The sequence below is a fragment of the Pelophylax lessonae genome (assembly GCF_965119305.1).
Source record: "Pelophylax lessonae genome assembly, chromosome: 13".
In the NCBI taxonomy this organism is placed as follows: domain Eukaryota; kingdom Metazoa; phylum Chordata; class Amphibia; order Anura; family Ranidae; genus Pelophylax; species Pelophylax lessonae.
The window spans coordinates 203,388,363-203,405,507 of record NC_138780.1 but is presented as its reverse complement, the minus strand read 5'-3'; the positions used below and the strand labels follow the sequence as shown (position 1 = coordinate 203,405,507).

At 41.8% G+C, this 17,145-nt stretch overlaps 2 protein-coding genes across 2 annotated transcripts in view; both read left to right on the top strand.

The window, feature by feature from the left end:
• The window catches only part of LOC309569498 (NACHT, LRR and PYD domains-containing protein 12-like), a 1,417,729-nt gene that overhangs the window by 866,386 nt on the left and 534,198 nt on the right, over positions 1-17,145 (top strand). The window lies entirely within an intron of this gene.
• On the top strand, positions 2,704-4,248 carry LOC309569874 (uncharacterized protein; the record flags this gene model as incomplete). Its single annotated transcript, XM_082275865.1, has 1 exon — positions 2,704-4,248. The coding sequence occupies one exon, from the start codon at positions 2,704-2,706 to the stop codon at positions 4,246-4,248; it is 1,545 nt and encodes a 514-aa protein (XP_082131991.1).

Here is a 17,145-nt window from a genome sequence, read left to right as displayed (position 1 = left end):
AGTCTTAGGATTCAATAATTTGTCGGTAATTTAAAGTCACAGTACATGTTAATTATAAAACAGCACGTTTCTGATTGGGCTACTAAAACCAATATTACCTTACAAATGCCCCTGACCACACCTGCACCCCACGGTTTCGTTTTCCAAGGCAGATGTCGTTTTCTTTGCAGACATTATATTATCTCAAACAAGCAGAAAATGTTTGTGTGTCAGATTCATTTAAAACTAGTAAATTTCCTTCCGTGTGAGAGGAAGTAATGGTCACTTCTGCAATTGCAGCTAGCAGAAGTTTCTAGAAAGAAAAAAAAAGAAAAAAAAGTTTTTTTTGAAAATTGGCACTAAGCCAAAAAGTTTTTAGTTCTTTATCTGATCATAGCATGCAAGTGGTATCTGATATGCCATCTCTACTGACAGCCATACCATCCGATGTTACCCACTTTACAGTGATTGGTTTAAGTAGTGTGTTTTTTTTAAGCGTCCTATTGGACGAGGAGACACAGCCATCTTTGTTTCTTATTTTTCAGTCAAGGTAACTTACCTGGTGTAGAAATGCCTTAGGGCCAAGCAGACAATTCAATTGTCCGCTCTATAGTTCTCCAGACCATGCAAGAGGGGATGGACACCTGCTCATGGTTCAGTCCCGCTACAATATGTATATGACATATGTAGTCACTCTGTGGAGGCCAGTCAGAGCGAGTGAGTTTATTGAAATGTACATGTATGTGGACACAAAGTGTCACAGGAATTATGACAGCGGTGTCAGGAAAGTGTTGTTCACCTTGGTTTTGTTCTCACAGAGAGTGATAGTAGAGTCAGTCACATAAGAGCTGCTGCTCTAGTGGGTCTTGCCAGCCCACAGTGGGTCTTGCCCGCCCACAGGATCATTGATTGTTATGGATCCGGACTACTCCTATCTATAATAACATTTTGAGACAAACCACAGGTCCAGAAATGTCACCAGAAATGTTAAATGCGTTTATATATCTGAAAACTGCTATGGTTGTAGCGCCTGCACTGGGCCTCCCAAATCATGGAAAAATGTTTTGTGTTTATGCAAGGGACAATTGTAAGACCATGACAGGTGTACTTGCCCAGGAGTATGGTGGTAGACTTTGCCCTATAAGTTTTTATCCAAAGATGGTCGCAGTCCAGGTCTAAGGCATGCCTGAAGTGACTCCAAGCATAGCATCTTGTGAGATGGTACTGGGGATGGCCACATCATTTGCCCTAGGTAGGCCCCAGCTTTAAATGGGCTACTGGTATTAAAGGTTGTGTTACACCACAACTTGATTTATAGGCAGCCATAGAAGGAGCAAGAGATGTTTTTGTAGTTCATTTCTTGCTCCAGGCCAAAATATCACATATTGTTAGAAGCCATAAACGCATGCTACAGAACAAGTTTTAAGGAATTGGGTGATGATTTAGAAAAAGTTGAAAATGGCCTTTTTTTTTTTTTTTCTAAAAGAGGGGAGCTCTTGTATGTATCCCCGCAGCTAGTGCCCCACTATTTATTGCCTAGTATTGTGGAATAGGACACAGGGGGTGGGAAAGAACATATACAGTATTACTGGCAGTTTTTTTATTTGCAAGCCCATCTAAATTCATGAAAGCATATGTTGCTAGATGCATCACCTGTATTAGGTACAAACAATCCAAACATATAAGGCCAAACATGAGCATCTCCAATACCCATCAACCCCATTCACACATCTACAAATAGGTTTTTACATATAGGCCCAAAGCAGGGAAGAAATAAGAGTTCCTTTTAGTCAATAGTAGATGGATTCAGCAGATGATATGGGCCAAGAACCGCATGACTGCCTAGAAACTATTGAAAGTGTCACTTCACCCCGTGCAGACATGATGAAAGAGCTCATCACCAACCTTCTTCAGGCTATGTTGTTACCCTCAGAGTTAGCTATCATTCACTGTAGGGCACATACCAGAGGTACTGATGACATCTCCAAGGGCAACGCACTAGCAGACAAAATAGCAAAAGCAGCCGCACAACAGTTACCTTTAGGAGCCCTAAAACAAATGCCTGTCCTAACCCACATCCTCCCCGATGATGCCCAGTTGATCACAGATCTACAAGCCTCAGCCACTGCTGAGGAATTGGAGGACTGGTGTTATCCTGTCTTGCAAAAGAATCCTATAACAGGATTAATTTGCAAAGAGGGGAAACCATGTATACCCCGTAATAGTGCTCCTATTTGCATTGCCCAGAATTCAGGTACAGTGGAAAGGATAAATAGGACAATCAAAGACGAGTTGAGAAAAAGTAAATTGGAATTTTGAATCAAGTGGAACGAAAAAGTTGCTCGCACCTTTCTTTTCTTTTCACAGGTATCAACCCATCACTTGAGGGAAGGAGATGAAGTAGCATCACAAGACCAAGGCTGGATTTCGTTTTGGACCACAAGACAAAGGTAGTCGCAGTGACCAGAATCGCTGTCCTTGTGGAGAACCAACAAGCCTGGATCCATGCTACTCGAGTGAAATTGGTAAAGGAGGCTCCACCCCCAGAAGCAAGTCCAGATCCAGACCCAAGAGAGGTACTAACGGGGGCGGACGGCCCTGACCTTGAACAGGAAGGTCCAGAAGCAAGAGAGGTACTAACGGGAGTGGACGACTCTGACCTCGAACAGGATAGTCAAGAAAAGGGGGTTTTTCAGAGGCAGGCGGCCCTGACCCTGTAGAAAAATGACATTCCCAATAGCACCAGATTCTGGAAAACTTTGGCTACTTATAGGACTCGTATCATTTTCAGTCTTCTCTGTAGTATGGGTTACCACTAACTGTATTTATCATCCAGAAGACCTGGTAGGGCTACAGGCCATTTGCGGAGCTTCCAACACCCCAACACAGAGTAATGCACATAACAGACAAAAGAGAGATGAAAGCTCAAAAAGTCTTACAGATAAAATGTCATTGTTGCAATTTAAATATGCCTATGCCCAGAAGTCCGGATATGAAAAATGTTGGATATGTAGTAAACTCCATCCTAGCACAGCTAGAATCCCCCTAGTAGCGATACCTTTAAACTTCACCCCTTTTCTAAATGGTACACCTCCTGTTGTCCTCACCAATGTCACGAGAACACTCTCAAATGATACCCTCACTTTCCAAATTATTGGTAGAAGTCATTCCCCAGACTGGTGTTTTAGGTTGGGAAACTCCACCAAGGGAGCTGAAGTGTGCCGGCAAACTAAGATTAATTTCTCAATGACCTCGATGGACAGCTCCTTCTGGCACACCTCAGAACCAGCCCTAAACGCCACTCTGATGAACTTTCTTAACTCCAGTTCCACTTCCTCTTCCCCAGTAGGACGGTTGTTGTCAAATTTAGCTTGGTCTAGTTATTCTGACCAAATAATGGCAATATTTCACAAACGTCCCCTAGCCTTGGGAAACAGTACTTATATTTGTTGTGGAAAGATTTGTCACCCTTGGATCCCTATTGCACCCCAAGGGTGGTGTTACCTCGCATCTCTAGTTCCCATCATGGGTGTAGTGGGAGACAACAAAGGAGGACATCTCCTCGAAGCTAGTATGTATCCTAGGTACCCCCTCAAACACCGCAATAAAAGGGAATTATTCCTTGAAAAGGATATGGTATGGGCCTGGTTCCCCTCATGGACCGGATGGGGAATAGACATGATGAAAAGGTTGAATAATTACTCTAAAATTCTCGATGACATCCTAGATAAGAACTCAGGAGACATTACCAAATTAAATATAGAAGTGAGGGCAATTAAGAAACAACTTGAGCTCCATGACCTAGCCATAGAAAGTATGAGTGCTGCTCTTACTGGGTTATGTGAAGTTACGGAGGGTTATGAATGCTGCACATGGATACACAACACTTCTGTTGAGATCCCTGATTATTATGATATTATTGCACAACACAGGAAGGAAGTAGATAAGCTGCAACAGGAAGCCAGGAATATTGCTAAGACATGGAGTCCTTTTAGTAATGTAGAGTTTGGAGTCGGAGGAATATTTTCCTGGTTGAAAAATATTGCTATGACCGTTATCATGGTCCTGCTCTTTTTGCTTTTTCTATTTGCATGCTTCAAGCTGGTAATGTGTATTATTGCTAGAGCTTCCAGGCCAAAGGTGAAGAATATTTCAATGCTATCCCACCAAATTGCAGGCTGCAAGAAACCCCCAACTAACAGCCCTAATGAATATACTAAGTATGTCAAGAGTCACAAACAAAAGGGAAAGAGTAACCTTACTATCTAGGGAGTGACACAGGGTTTTTTTTCTGGGAAAATCAATTGGGAAGATTATTGATTTTAAGAGGGGATTGTGGGAGATGGGGAGGTATCAATTTTATTTGCCCTCCATTTTGTATGTTCCCACTCCATTTTCTATGTATCTTAGTTATACAAGCTTTGCAAATGTGTACGTGTTACAGTTATGGCAAGTTTCTGTTTGTGGTTTTTGATGAAATCATGTCAGGCGTTTCTAGCAATAAGCTATATGCCCTATAAGGTATTAAGTGTACTCGCTTATTTCCCGAAATGACGCTTGGTTTCCTTAAACTGTTTAACCAATAAGAACGTAACAAGTATCCTATACTTATGCTATATGCCCTTACTCTTTACTATATAAACCACAACGAGCCTATAATAAACTGAGAGCTTGGTTTCACTATACATCTGTCTCCGTCTGTGTAACTTCCAGAAACCAGCCTCCCAGGCCTGCAAGACACAAAACGAGCAAAGAAGTTATAGATAGTCCGGGACTATCATCGGGACCAGGGGTTCCAGACACTAACATAACTTACTACACGTTTTCCAACTTTCTAAGTTTCTAAGCAATAAATATTTGCTGCCCTGAACACAAAGGAAAGAATAGGCAGACATCCATTAAAAAGTTAAACTTACATTTTGTCCTCTTAAATGCTGATAATAACGGCCGTTGGATTACAGACAGTCAGTTACAGCAGGCTGAGGCGCCGCACAGTAGAGATCCCGGCTCCGGCTGACGTCACCGTCGTCACGTGACTCGGCCGCGCACTGCGTACAGCAAGGCAGGGGAGGAGCCACACACACTGGACAGTACTATGCGATGCTGATCTGATTCGGCGATCGCATAGTATAAGGAAGTGACTATCTGTCACAGCACAGCAGTGGTCGGCGGACGGCGGCTCACGGGCTCAGATCATTCCGGGACGCTGCATTGTCCCGGAATGAGGGTGACCGGGACCCGGGACAGACTCTCCAAATGCGGGACTGTCCCGGGTGATCCGGGACACGTGGTCACCCTAGTATGTAGTGATAGCACAAATGTCATTTTGTAAGTCACAAATGTGCAAGTCACAAGCAAGTCTCACTGTTACTGTGGAGAAAAGCAAGCAAGTCAAGTCGAGTCCCTGCTAGAAGTCAAGTCATTTATTTTGGTCAAGTCACAAATCAAGTCAAAATACTGATATACCCCAATTTTCACCTTTAAATCAGTTAAAAGTCAGTGGTCAGGAAAGGTTTTGTTTTATTTTCAACATTAACAAAACTGCTTAGTGCTTTTTTTCGTGGCATATTAAAGAAACACTTTGAATGCCCAAACAGCTCAAAATCCTTCGTCCGGTCATCAACACCACAGTCACTAAAAACATGAAGTATTTCCATTGTTAAACAGCCAATGTCCTAAAAATCAGAACACACTGAGGTGTTTTAAGTGACTGTGGTGTCAGAAACATAACAGGCACATTCATTTTGCTTTAACCACTTCCTGCCCGCCCTATACGCGGTTGACGGCAGGAAAGTGGTTGCATTATCATGACCGGACGTCATATGACGGCGTCAGGATAATACGCCCTGCGCGCCCCCCGGGGGGCACACAGAGTGGCGATCGGTGATGCGAGGTGTCAGTCTGACTCCCTGTATCTCCGATCTCGGTAAAGAGCCTACTGACATAGGCCCTTTACCATGTGACCAGCTGTGTCCAATCACAGCTGGTCACATAGTACACAGGTAGAGCAGTTGATCAACTTTCCTTAGTTCGTGCCTGACAGGCACGAGTAGAGGAGAGCCAATCTGCGGCTCTCCTGACAGGGTGGGGGGGGGGTCTGTGCTGGTAATCACATCATTGATTACCAGTGCAGACCCTCAGGGGGGGGTGCCACTAGAGCCACCAGGGATGCCCACCAATGACCCCAGGGATGCCCACCATGGCCACCAGGGTCGGAAATCAGGGCTAATGGTGCCTGCCAGTGCCCTCCCCATCAGTGCTGCCTGCCAGTGCCCATCATTGCCATCTATCAGTGCCGCCCACCAGTGCCCATTATTGCCCACCAGTTCCGCTTATCAGTGCCCATCAGTGCCCATTAGTGCGGTCTATCAGTGCGGTCTATCAGTGCCCATCAGTGCGGTCTATCAGTGCCCTGCTGTGCCGCCTGACAGTGCCCACCAATGCTGCATATCAGTGCTACCTATCAGTGCCCATCAATGCTGCCTATCAGTGTCGCATATTGGTGCCACCCCATCAGTGCCTCCTCATCAGTGCAGGAAAAAACGTATTTATTTACAAAATTGTATAACATAAACAAAAAAACTTTTTTTCATACTTTTCGGTCTTTTTTTTATTTGTTTAGCAAAAAAGAAAAAACCTTGCGGTGATCAAATACCACCTAAAAAAAGCTCTGTTTGTGGGGGGAAAATGACATAAATTTGGTTTAGGTACAGTGTTGCATGACCGCGCAATTGTCATTCAAAATGCAACAGCGCTAAAAGCTGAAAATTGGCCTGGGCAGGAAGGGGGTGAAAGTGCCCGTTATTGAAGTGGTTAACACATCTTGAGAAAATGCAAATATTTAATAACTTAAAAAAGTAAAGTCATTTCGAGTCATATGTCTCAAGTCAAAGTCAAGTCGGTCTTTTATTAATTTTAGTCAAGCAAGTCTCAAGTCCTCAAATTGGTGACTTAAGTCTGACTCAAGTCAAGTCATGTGACTCGAGTCCCCCACCTCTGACTTTTAGAATGTTTATTGTGCAGAGGAAATCTGTATCTGTGACAATTGCTAATATATACAGTATCTCACAAAAGTGAATACACCCCTCCCATTTTTGTATGTAGCCCTGCCCCCTGGGGAGTGGCAAAGTGTAACCACATTCTCCTTTCTTCTCTTGCACTGAGTGTTGTCCAACTCACTTGACACTGTAGGTTCCAACATATTGAAGGATTAGACAGTACCAGATTGCGGTAAAAGATCAAATTTCTTTCTTAAGTCTTTAACTTGGATTTTAACCACTTTACCACCGGAGGATTTTCCTGTCTTATGTCCAGGGCACTTTTTGCAACTTGGCACTGTGCGACTTTAACTGACAATTGCACAGTCATGCAACACCGTACCCAAACGAAATTGACGTCCTTTTTTCCCCACAAACAGAGCTTTCTTTTGGAGGTATTTGATCACCTGTGCGATTTTTATTTTTTGCGATATTAATAAAAAAAGAGCGAAAATGTAGGGAAAAATTGACATTTTCTAATTTGACAGTTAAAAAATATCCAATATATTCAATTTTTGTCATATATTTAGGCCAAAATGTATTTAGCTACATGTCTTTGACAAAAAATTTTTCAATGAGCGTATTTTTAACCGTTTTAAGACCGGAAGGTTTTACCCCCTTCCTGACCAGGCTATATTTTGCGATTCGGCAGTGCGTTATTTTAACAGACAATTGCGCAGTCATGCAATGCTGTATCTAAATTAAATTGATGTCCTTTTGTTCCCCACAAACAGAGCTTTCTTTTGGTGGTATTTGATCACCTGTGCAATTTTTACTTTTTGCGCTATAAACAAAAAAAAGAGCGACAATTTTGAAAAAATAACAATATTTTTCACTTTTTTTTTATATAAAATTCCCCAAAAAAATGTAAAAATCAAAATTTTTTAACATTTTAGGCCAATTTATTTTCTGCTACATATGTTTGGTAAAAAAAAAATCGCAATAAGCGTATTTTTATTGTTTTGCGCAAAAGTTATCGCAGCTTTTAACTACGGGAAATTTATGTCATTTTTATTGTTTTTTTTTTTAACTAGTAATGGCGGCGATCTGCGATTTTTTTTTTTTTTACTGCGACATTGCGGCGGACAGATCGGACCCCTGACTGACATTTTGACACTTTTGGGGGTACCAGTGAAATTACTACAGTAATCAGTGCTAAAAATATGCACTGTTACTGTAATAATGACACTGGCAGGGAAGGGGTTAACTTTATTGGTGATCAAGGTGCCTCATGCTTACTGACGTGTGTGGGGGGAGGGGATTGTGTGACACAGACACAGATCGCAGGTTCAGCTATGCTGAATCCTGTAATCTGACCCTGCCTGCCAGAGGAGATCCGCCCGCTTTGTTTACACAAGAGGGCGGACCTCCACACTCGATCCCCGACGATCGGGGAAGAGCGGTGGTGATCACCGCCTGTCCTCCCCTGGCCCGACTCTCGCTGTGACTGAATACAGTGGGAGCGAGCCTCCGGTGGCGCGCGCGCGCCGCCCACAAGGGAAGGAGTCCAGCGACGTAGGTCTACGTCTCTGGACAGAATCGAGCCACTTTGCCGCAGTACCAGCTCAGCGAGCGGTCGGGAAGTGGTTAAAAGAATGAACAAACATAGAAACATAGAAACATAGAATGTGTCGGCAGATAAGAACCATTTGGCCCATCTAGTCTGCCCAATATATCTGAATCCTATGAATAGTCCCTGGCCCTATCTTATATGAAGGATAGCCTTATGCCTATCCCATGCATGCTTAAACTCCTTCACTGTATTTGCAGCTACCACTTCTGCAGGAAGGTTATTCATGCATCCACTACTCTCTCAGTAAAGTAAAACAAACAGTTTCAATAAAACATTCAATATAAAATATCAATAATTCAAGGGAGATCCTGAATCCTCAACCCAAAATTGAATGTGATTCAGCACTCAGGATATGAAAGCACAACCCCAAAGCATCAATATATATATTGCTATAATATTGAGGACTAATGCATTAATATTCTGCCAATAGATTATTCCTCAAATATAATGCGAGAGTGACCACAAAATCAATAGAGACTAACTCCAAAATAATAACTTATCTCAGTAACTCTAATTTCCTGAACTAAGCTATAAATTAGAGTCCTATCTCCTATATCCCCTTTACGTTAGATTGCAAGAGTCTCCTGAATGAGCAAGGCCTTCACCGGCAAAGGTACCCTCAGCCAATCCAGGGAAAGTATTTGTAATCCACGGTAAAGATGATCATCAACTGTAATCCACTTTAGGAATAACAATTACTGAAGGGGGAGGAAGATAAGTTCCAGGGCTCAAACAACAGATAGCCAATCTTGAACTGGTAAGGTGGGATGAGGCCTTCTGATCGCCACGCACTATTCAGCAATGCAGCGTCCTGTGGCGACCGTTATATAACTAGTGCAGCCTTCTGTTTGCACTGCGTTGCAGACCCAACCGGGCTCAGTCTAGTAATCACAGTGTATACTTCAGATCCGATCTCTCTCACCTAATATGATGAACTCTGTATACCGCGGTCCACACCACCAGCATCCCGCTCTTCTCAGGAGCACTCACAGTCTCTCTCTGAACGTCTCTCCACTCAGCCCGCCTCCGAGCTCCGTCTGCACACCGCTCTTTCTCTCCCGGCGTCTGTCCACTAGGCCTCGGGCCTATTCTTTTCTGCACTCCGCAGCAGCTCTTCCCCTCCTCACAGCACGCTGTTCTCAAGGCAAGAGAGCGAATCCTGGTCACACCCCCTTTATATAGACACTTCCATCTGCCCCTCTGAGCCCCAATGCTCCCTGGGAGGATAGTTCAGTCAAAACAGATGATCCACAATCTTCACTCCTCTTAGAACTACATCTCCCATAATTCAAATGGTCCGCTGCCTTGTAGAAACTTTAATAACAAACAGAACAGTCTGAACAACTCCAGATAGAACCTGCGAACAGGCTACATGTAAATATTTTATTGGGGATAAAAAGGTGTGTAATTCTCGAGCTGTCCGGTAATTAAAACAACCTCAGAAACCTTCAATGCTGCAGGTACTGTTATTGGTAACCATTCTCTGGGATCACACTAGTAGAATCTCATTTGAAGAAGGATTGTTGGATGTTCTTCTGCTCCCTTATTATATAAGGAACGTCACCTCCTTTGCCGGTTATCTCCTGAGGAAGTCACGTGGTATCGTGACGTAACGCGTAGGGCGTATACCGAGGCAAAGTACCAGTAGTGACGTTATGGGACGCAGTAACTTGGTCACGCGGCTCCACGAGCATACATTTTGGAGCAATTTTAACTATTTTGAGGTCCCCTACATGACCCTGTTAAACCGATCCTCATCATAAGGAGAGAAACCGGGATCTAGTACCTGTACAGGACTCCAGTGGAAGAGAGGAGTAAGGAGTATACCCCTGAGACACAGTAGAAGGCGAAATATAAAAGAGATGGAGGTGAGCACATAGGACACCTAGTGGTCACGAGCACCGAAGAGCACTTGCATGCATTTGAATTTAGGAGGAAGATTTGTGATCACCACCAACACTATTTTGGGACACTTGAGCACCTTGAATAGAATAACAATATTGAATCACCTGTGAATCTATACAGAGACTCATAATATCAGTTGGATACAGTGTGATAATTTAAGCACAGAGCACTTTTTGCATTCTTTACCACTATTGATAGTGATTGAGAATATTTAGATTATAAGTTTATATATATATATATATATATATATATATATATATATATATATATATATATATATATATATATATATATATATATATATATATATATATATGGGTTTTATACACTAAATAATATTTAATTATTGTTTATAGGATTTTTCACAGCAAGCATATATTTAATATTTTTTTTTTTTGTTGACACTGAGACACTTTACTAGACAGTTTAAACATTATTTGTACCAATATATATATTGAAGTCACATGAAGACACTTAGAGCACGTATGCACCTTTGAAGCGCGGTACTCCTCCCCTCTATAAATATTCTATTGTATCTTTTCATGTGACAACACTGAAGAAATGACACTTTGCTACAATGTAAAGTAGTGAGTGTACAGCTTGTATAACAGTGTAAATTTACTGTCCCCTCAATATAACTCAACACACAGCCATTAATGTCTAAACCGCTGGCAACAAAAGTGAGTACACCCCTAAGTGACAATGTCCAAATTGGACCCAACCCATGTCAATATTTTGTGTGGCCACCATTATTTTCCAGCACTGCCTTAACCCTTTTGGGCATGGAGTTCACCAGAGCTTCACAGGTTGCCATTGGAGTCCTCTTCCACTCCTCCATGATGACATCACAGAGCTGGTGGATGTTAGAGACCTTGCGCTCCTCCACCTTCTGTTTGAGGATGCCCCACAGATGCTCAATAGGGTTTAGGTCTGGAGACATGCTTGGCCAGTCCATCACCTTTATCCTCAGCTTCTTTAGCAAGGCAGTGGTCATCTTGGAGGTGTTTGGGGTCTTTATGTTGGAATACTGCCCTGCTGCCCAGTCTCTGAAGGGAGGGGATCATGCTCTGCTCCAGTATGTCACAGTACATGTTGGCATTCATGGTTCCCTCAATGAACTGTAGCTCCCCAGTTCTGGCAGCACTCATGCAGCCCCAGACTATGACACTCCCACCAACATGCTTGACTGTGGGCAAGACACACTTGTCTTTGTGCTCCTCACCTGGTTGCCCCCACACACGCCTGACACCATCTGAACCAAATAAGTTTATCTTGGTCTCATCAGACCACAGGACATGGTTCCAGTAATCCATGTCCTTAGTCTCCTTGACTTCTGGGACAACAGTCATGCAGATCAACTTGATGCATTTTGTGGTGTATGGTCTGAGCAATGACAGGCTGACCCCCCACCCCTTCAACCTCTGCAGCAATGCTCTCAGCACTTATACGTCTATTTCCCAAAGACAACCTCTGGATATGACGCTGAGTACGTGCACTCCTCTGCTTTGGTCGACCATGGTAAGGCCTGTTCTGAGTGGAACCTGTCCTGTTAATCCGCTGTATGGTCTTGGCCACTGTGCTGCAGCTCAGTTTCAGGGTCTTGGCAATCTTCTTATAGCCTAGGCCATCTTTATGTAGAGCAACAATTCTTTTTTTTCAGACCCTCAGAGAGTTCTTTGCCATGAGGTGCCATGTTGAACTTCCAGTGACCAGTATGAGAGAGTGAGAGCGATAACACCAAATTTAACACACCTGCTCCCCATTCACACCTGAGACCTTGTAACACTAACGAGTCACATGACACCAGGGAGGGAAAATGGCTAATTGGACCCAATTTGGACATTGTCACTTAGGGGTGTACTCACCTTTGTTGCCAGTGGTTTAGACATTAATGGCTGTGTGTTGAGTTATTTTGAGGGGACTGTAAAATTACACTGTTATACAAGCTGTACACTCACTACTTTACATTGTAGCAAAGTGTCATTTCTTCAGTGTTGTCACATGAAAAGATAGAATAAAATATTTACTTAAATGTGAGGGGTGTACTCACTTTTGTGAGATACTGTATGTAGCGCTATTCTTTTCAATCGCTGCAGCTACTGGGGTATGATGGCGCCACATGTATAGTATTTAGGATCCGAGTCTTTATAATCTGTGTGGTCATGACAGGATCTCTAACAAACGCTTGCGCCTCCACTCAATTGGGCTTTGTAAATAGCAAGTGAAATCCCAATCGAGACATATATCGTCCACATAGACAGTAATCCACAGAGCATTGGATTTGAAAGTCCATGTATTAAAGAAATAACATTCAGTGAACTAGAGCTGCACGATTAATCATTAAAAAAAAAAAATCACAATCTCAATTTACTCCCCCTCATGATCTTAAATTGGCATTTCCTTGATTCATACAAAGCAGAGCCTTTCTCTGGTCACTCACAGCTGTCACAAAAAATGTTTATAAACATTGCTCAGGCTGGGAGAGAACTATAAACATATTTTACGATGTATCAATTCATTCTTTTAGATCAAAGGGATGAACTTCCGTCTGTAAGAGTCGGTTCACACTGAGGCGACACGACTCCTTACTACTTCGGGGGCAACTTGTGCATATACATTGCACCACGACTTCAGCGCGACTTGCAGGGACTTCACATAATGGAAGTCTATGCAGGTCACTCCAGGTCGCCCCAAAGTTGTACAGGACCCTTTTTCTAAGTCGGAGCGACTTGTGTCGCTCCTATTAGAACGGGTCCTGTAGCGGTCAATGGACCGCGAGGGAGCGCGACTTGTCAGGCTGACAAGTCGCGCTAAAGTGAACCGGCTCTAAAGGAGGGCAGTTTAACCACTCCCCGCAAAACGAGGTACCTGTACGTTGGCTCGGAGAAGTGGTTGTAGTGGGTGATATGCAGCTGCAGGAATCACCCCGGTACTGGGTTTTAGAGCCGGCGGTCGGCTTTTAGGAGATAACCGATGCGGCTCAGCAGTAGCTCGGCCGGTATCCAAGCGAGCGGGAGGGGACATTCCCCCCCCCCCCACCGGCTGGTTGGAGTCCCGAACAAAGCTGGATTCGGCTTCGATTGGGTCTCGGATCAAGTAACCCGGAAGCAATGTCACTTCTGGTTTACTCGGCTGCCAACTACCCCGATCCCTCCATAAAGAGTACCTGTCACACGACTATTACTGTCACGTGGGATCTTTACATTCCTTCCCACAGCAATAAAAGTGATACATTTTTTTTTTTTTAAACAGTGTTAAAAATGCAAAATAAAATAAATAGGGAGAAAAAAAAAAAATTAAAGTGTGCCCATCCCCATGAATTAGGGTTGCCCCTTATCCCTTAAATCCAGGACACACAATAATTACACAGGTTCTGTGGCTGATTAAGGTGGTAATTAATCTCATTTAGTGCCTTATGTGCATTTATATCAGCTTCAGAACCTGTGTAATTATTATGTGTCCTGGATTAAAGGGATGAGGTGGCAACCCAACGGGGAGCTCTCATACAAAAAAAAAAAAACGCATGCGTAAGTCGCGCCCGCAAATTGAAAACGGTATTCAAATCCCACATGTGAGTTATCACTGCAATAGTCAGAGTGAGAGCAATAATTCTAGAAAAAAGATCTCCTCTGTAACTCTAATTTGGTAACTGTTAACATTTTTTAAAGCGTCTCCTATGGAGATTTTAAAGTACCGAAATTTGTCGCCATTTCACGAGCGAGCGCAATTTTAAACAGTAAGATGCTGGGTATCTATTTACTTGACATAACATCATCTTTCATAATATACAAGAAAATTAAGCTAACTTTACCGTTTAGTGTTTTTTTTTTTTTTTTTTTTTACATTTAGTGAAATGTATTGTTTCCCCAAAAATTGCGTTTGAAAGACTTCTGTGCAAATGCCGTGTGACAAAAAAATATTTCGCAACGACCGCCATTTTAATTTCCAGAGTCTTTGCTAAAAAAAAATATATATATATATATATATATGTGTGTGTATATGTGTATATATATATATATATATATATATATATGTGTGTGTGTGTGTGTGTGTGTATATGTATATATGTGTATATGTGTATATATATATATATATGTGTGTGTGTGTGTGTGTGTGTATATGTATATATGTGTATATGTATATATATATATATATATATATATATATATATATATATATATATATATATATATATATATATATATATATGTGTATGTATATATATATATATATGTTTGGGGGTTCTAAATAATTTTCTAGCAAAAAATACTGTTTTTAACTTGTAAACAAGAAGTGTCAGAAATAGGCCGGGTCCTTAAGTGGTTAAAGACTATTTCCACACAGTAAGATGAGATCATTAGCGGTCTCTATGTATGTGTGGGGGAGGGGAGGCTGCAGAAACTTACAGTCTGTTCTCTCTTAGCAGGAATTCACCGTTCTCTCTCACGCGCTCTCTCCTTTCCACACTGACCCGACAATCCTTGCTAGTTGATGTCCAGTTTATGAACCAATCATTCTTTTAAATCGATTCTTTTCAGTGAAGTGGATGAATTGATTCATCTGATTGAATGTATTCGCATGAAACAGTTCACTGTTGACTCCATAGGAGACAGATTTGCTAATGTGATCCTAGAGTGAGAGAGCTCCGCCCCTCCCTGCAGACTGTCATGCTGGAAACAAACTTATAACAGTTCCGAGTCAGGAGAGTTCCGTACATCAGTTACACCGGGAGTAATTCACTAATCTCAAAGCATTGCACCGCTCTGGGTCTTTTTTCTTGCCGCGTTAAATTAGTTAACATAACGCACGGGCGAATTTAAGATCGTGAAAGCAATAGTGAATTCTGATTCGAATGTCGTTATTGGCGATCGCAACTTTTACAAGTAGCCGTTTTATATGAAACTGACAGGCAGGAATTACACTCAGCACTGTGGTGTAGTGGTATCTGTATATATACTCTGACCAGTGTTGGGGGTAACTAGTTACAAAGTAACGGATTACAGTAACTACATTACTTTTTTTGGTAACGAAGTAACGTAACTAATTACAATACTAATATTGGTAACTACACTACTTTACTAGGCTATAGGAGGTAACTACACTACTTTACTAGGCTATAGGAGGCAACTACACTACTTTACTAGGCTATAGGAGGTAACTACACTACTTTACTAGACTATAGGAGGTAACTACACTACTTTACTAGGCTATAGGAGGTAACTACACTACTTTACTAGACTATAGGAGGTAACTACACTACTTTACTAGGCTATAGGAGGTATCTACACTACTTTACTAGGCTATAGGAGGTAACTACACTACTTTACTAGACTATAGGAGGTAACTACACTACTTTACTAGGCTATAGGAGGTATCTACACTACTTTACTAGGCTATAGGAGGTAACTACACTACTTTACTAGACTATAGGAGGTAACTACACTACTTTACTAGACTATAGGAGGTAACTACACTACTTTACTAGGCTATAGGAGGTAACTACACTACTTTACTAGACTATAGGAGGTAACTACACTACTTTACTAGGCTATAGGAGGTATCTACACTACTTTACTAGGCTATAGGAGGTAACTACACTACTTTACTAGACTATAGGAGGTAACTACACTACTTTACTAGGCTATAGGAGGTATCTACACTACTTTACTAGGCTATAGGAGGTAACTACACTACTTTACTAGACTATAGGAGGTAACTACACTACTTTACTAGGCTATAGGAGGGAACTACACTACTTTACTAGACTATAGGAGGTAACTACACTACTTTACTAGGCTATAGGAGATAACTACACTACTTTACTAGACTATAGGAGGTAACTACACTACTTTACTAGACTATAGGAGGTAACTACACTACTTTACTAGACTATAGGAGGTAACTACACTACTTTACTAGACTATAGGAGGTAACTACACTACTTTACTAGACTATAGGAGGTAACTACACTACTTTACTAGACTATAGGAGATAACTACACTACTTTACTAGGCTATAGGAGGTATCTGCACTACTTTACTAGACTATAGGAGGTAACTACACTACTTTACTAGACTATAGGAGGTAACTACACTACTTTACTAGACTATAGGAGGTAACTACACTACTTTACTAGACTATAGGAGATAACTACACTACTTTACTAGGCTATAGGAGGTAACTACACTACTTTACTAGGCTATAGGAGGTAACTACACTACTTTACTAGGCTATAGGAGATAACTACACTACTTTACTAGGCTATAGGAGATAACTACACTACTTTACTAGGCTATAGGAGGTAACTACACTACTTTACTAGGCTATAGGAGATAACTACACTACTTTACTAGGCTATAGGAGGTAACTACACTACTTTACTAGGCTATAGGAGGTAACTACACTACTTTACTAGGCTATAGGAGGTAACTACACTACTTTACTAGGCTATAGGAGATAACTACACTACTTTACTAGACTATAGGAGGTATCTACACTACTTTACTAGGCTATAGGAGGTAACTACACTACTTTACTAGACTATAGGAGGTATCTACACTACTTTACTAGACTATAGGAGGTAACTACACTACTTTACTAGGCTATAGGAGATAACTACACTACTTTACTAGACTATAGGAGGTAACTACA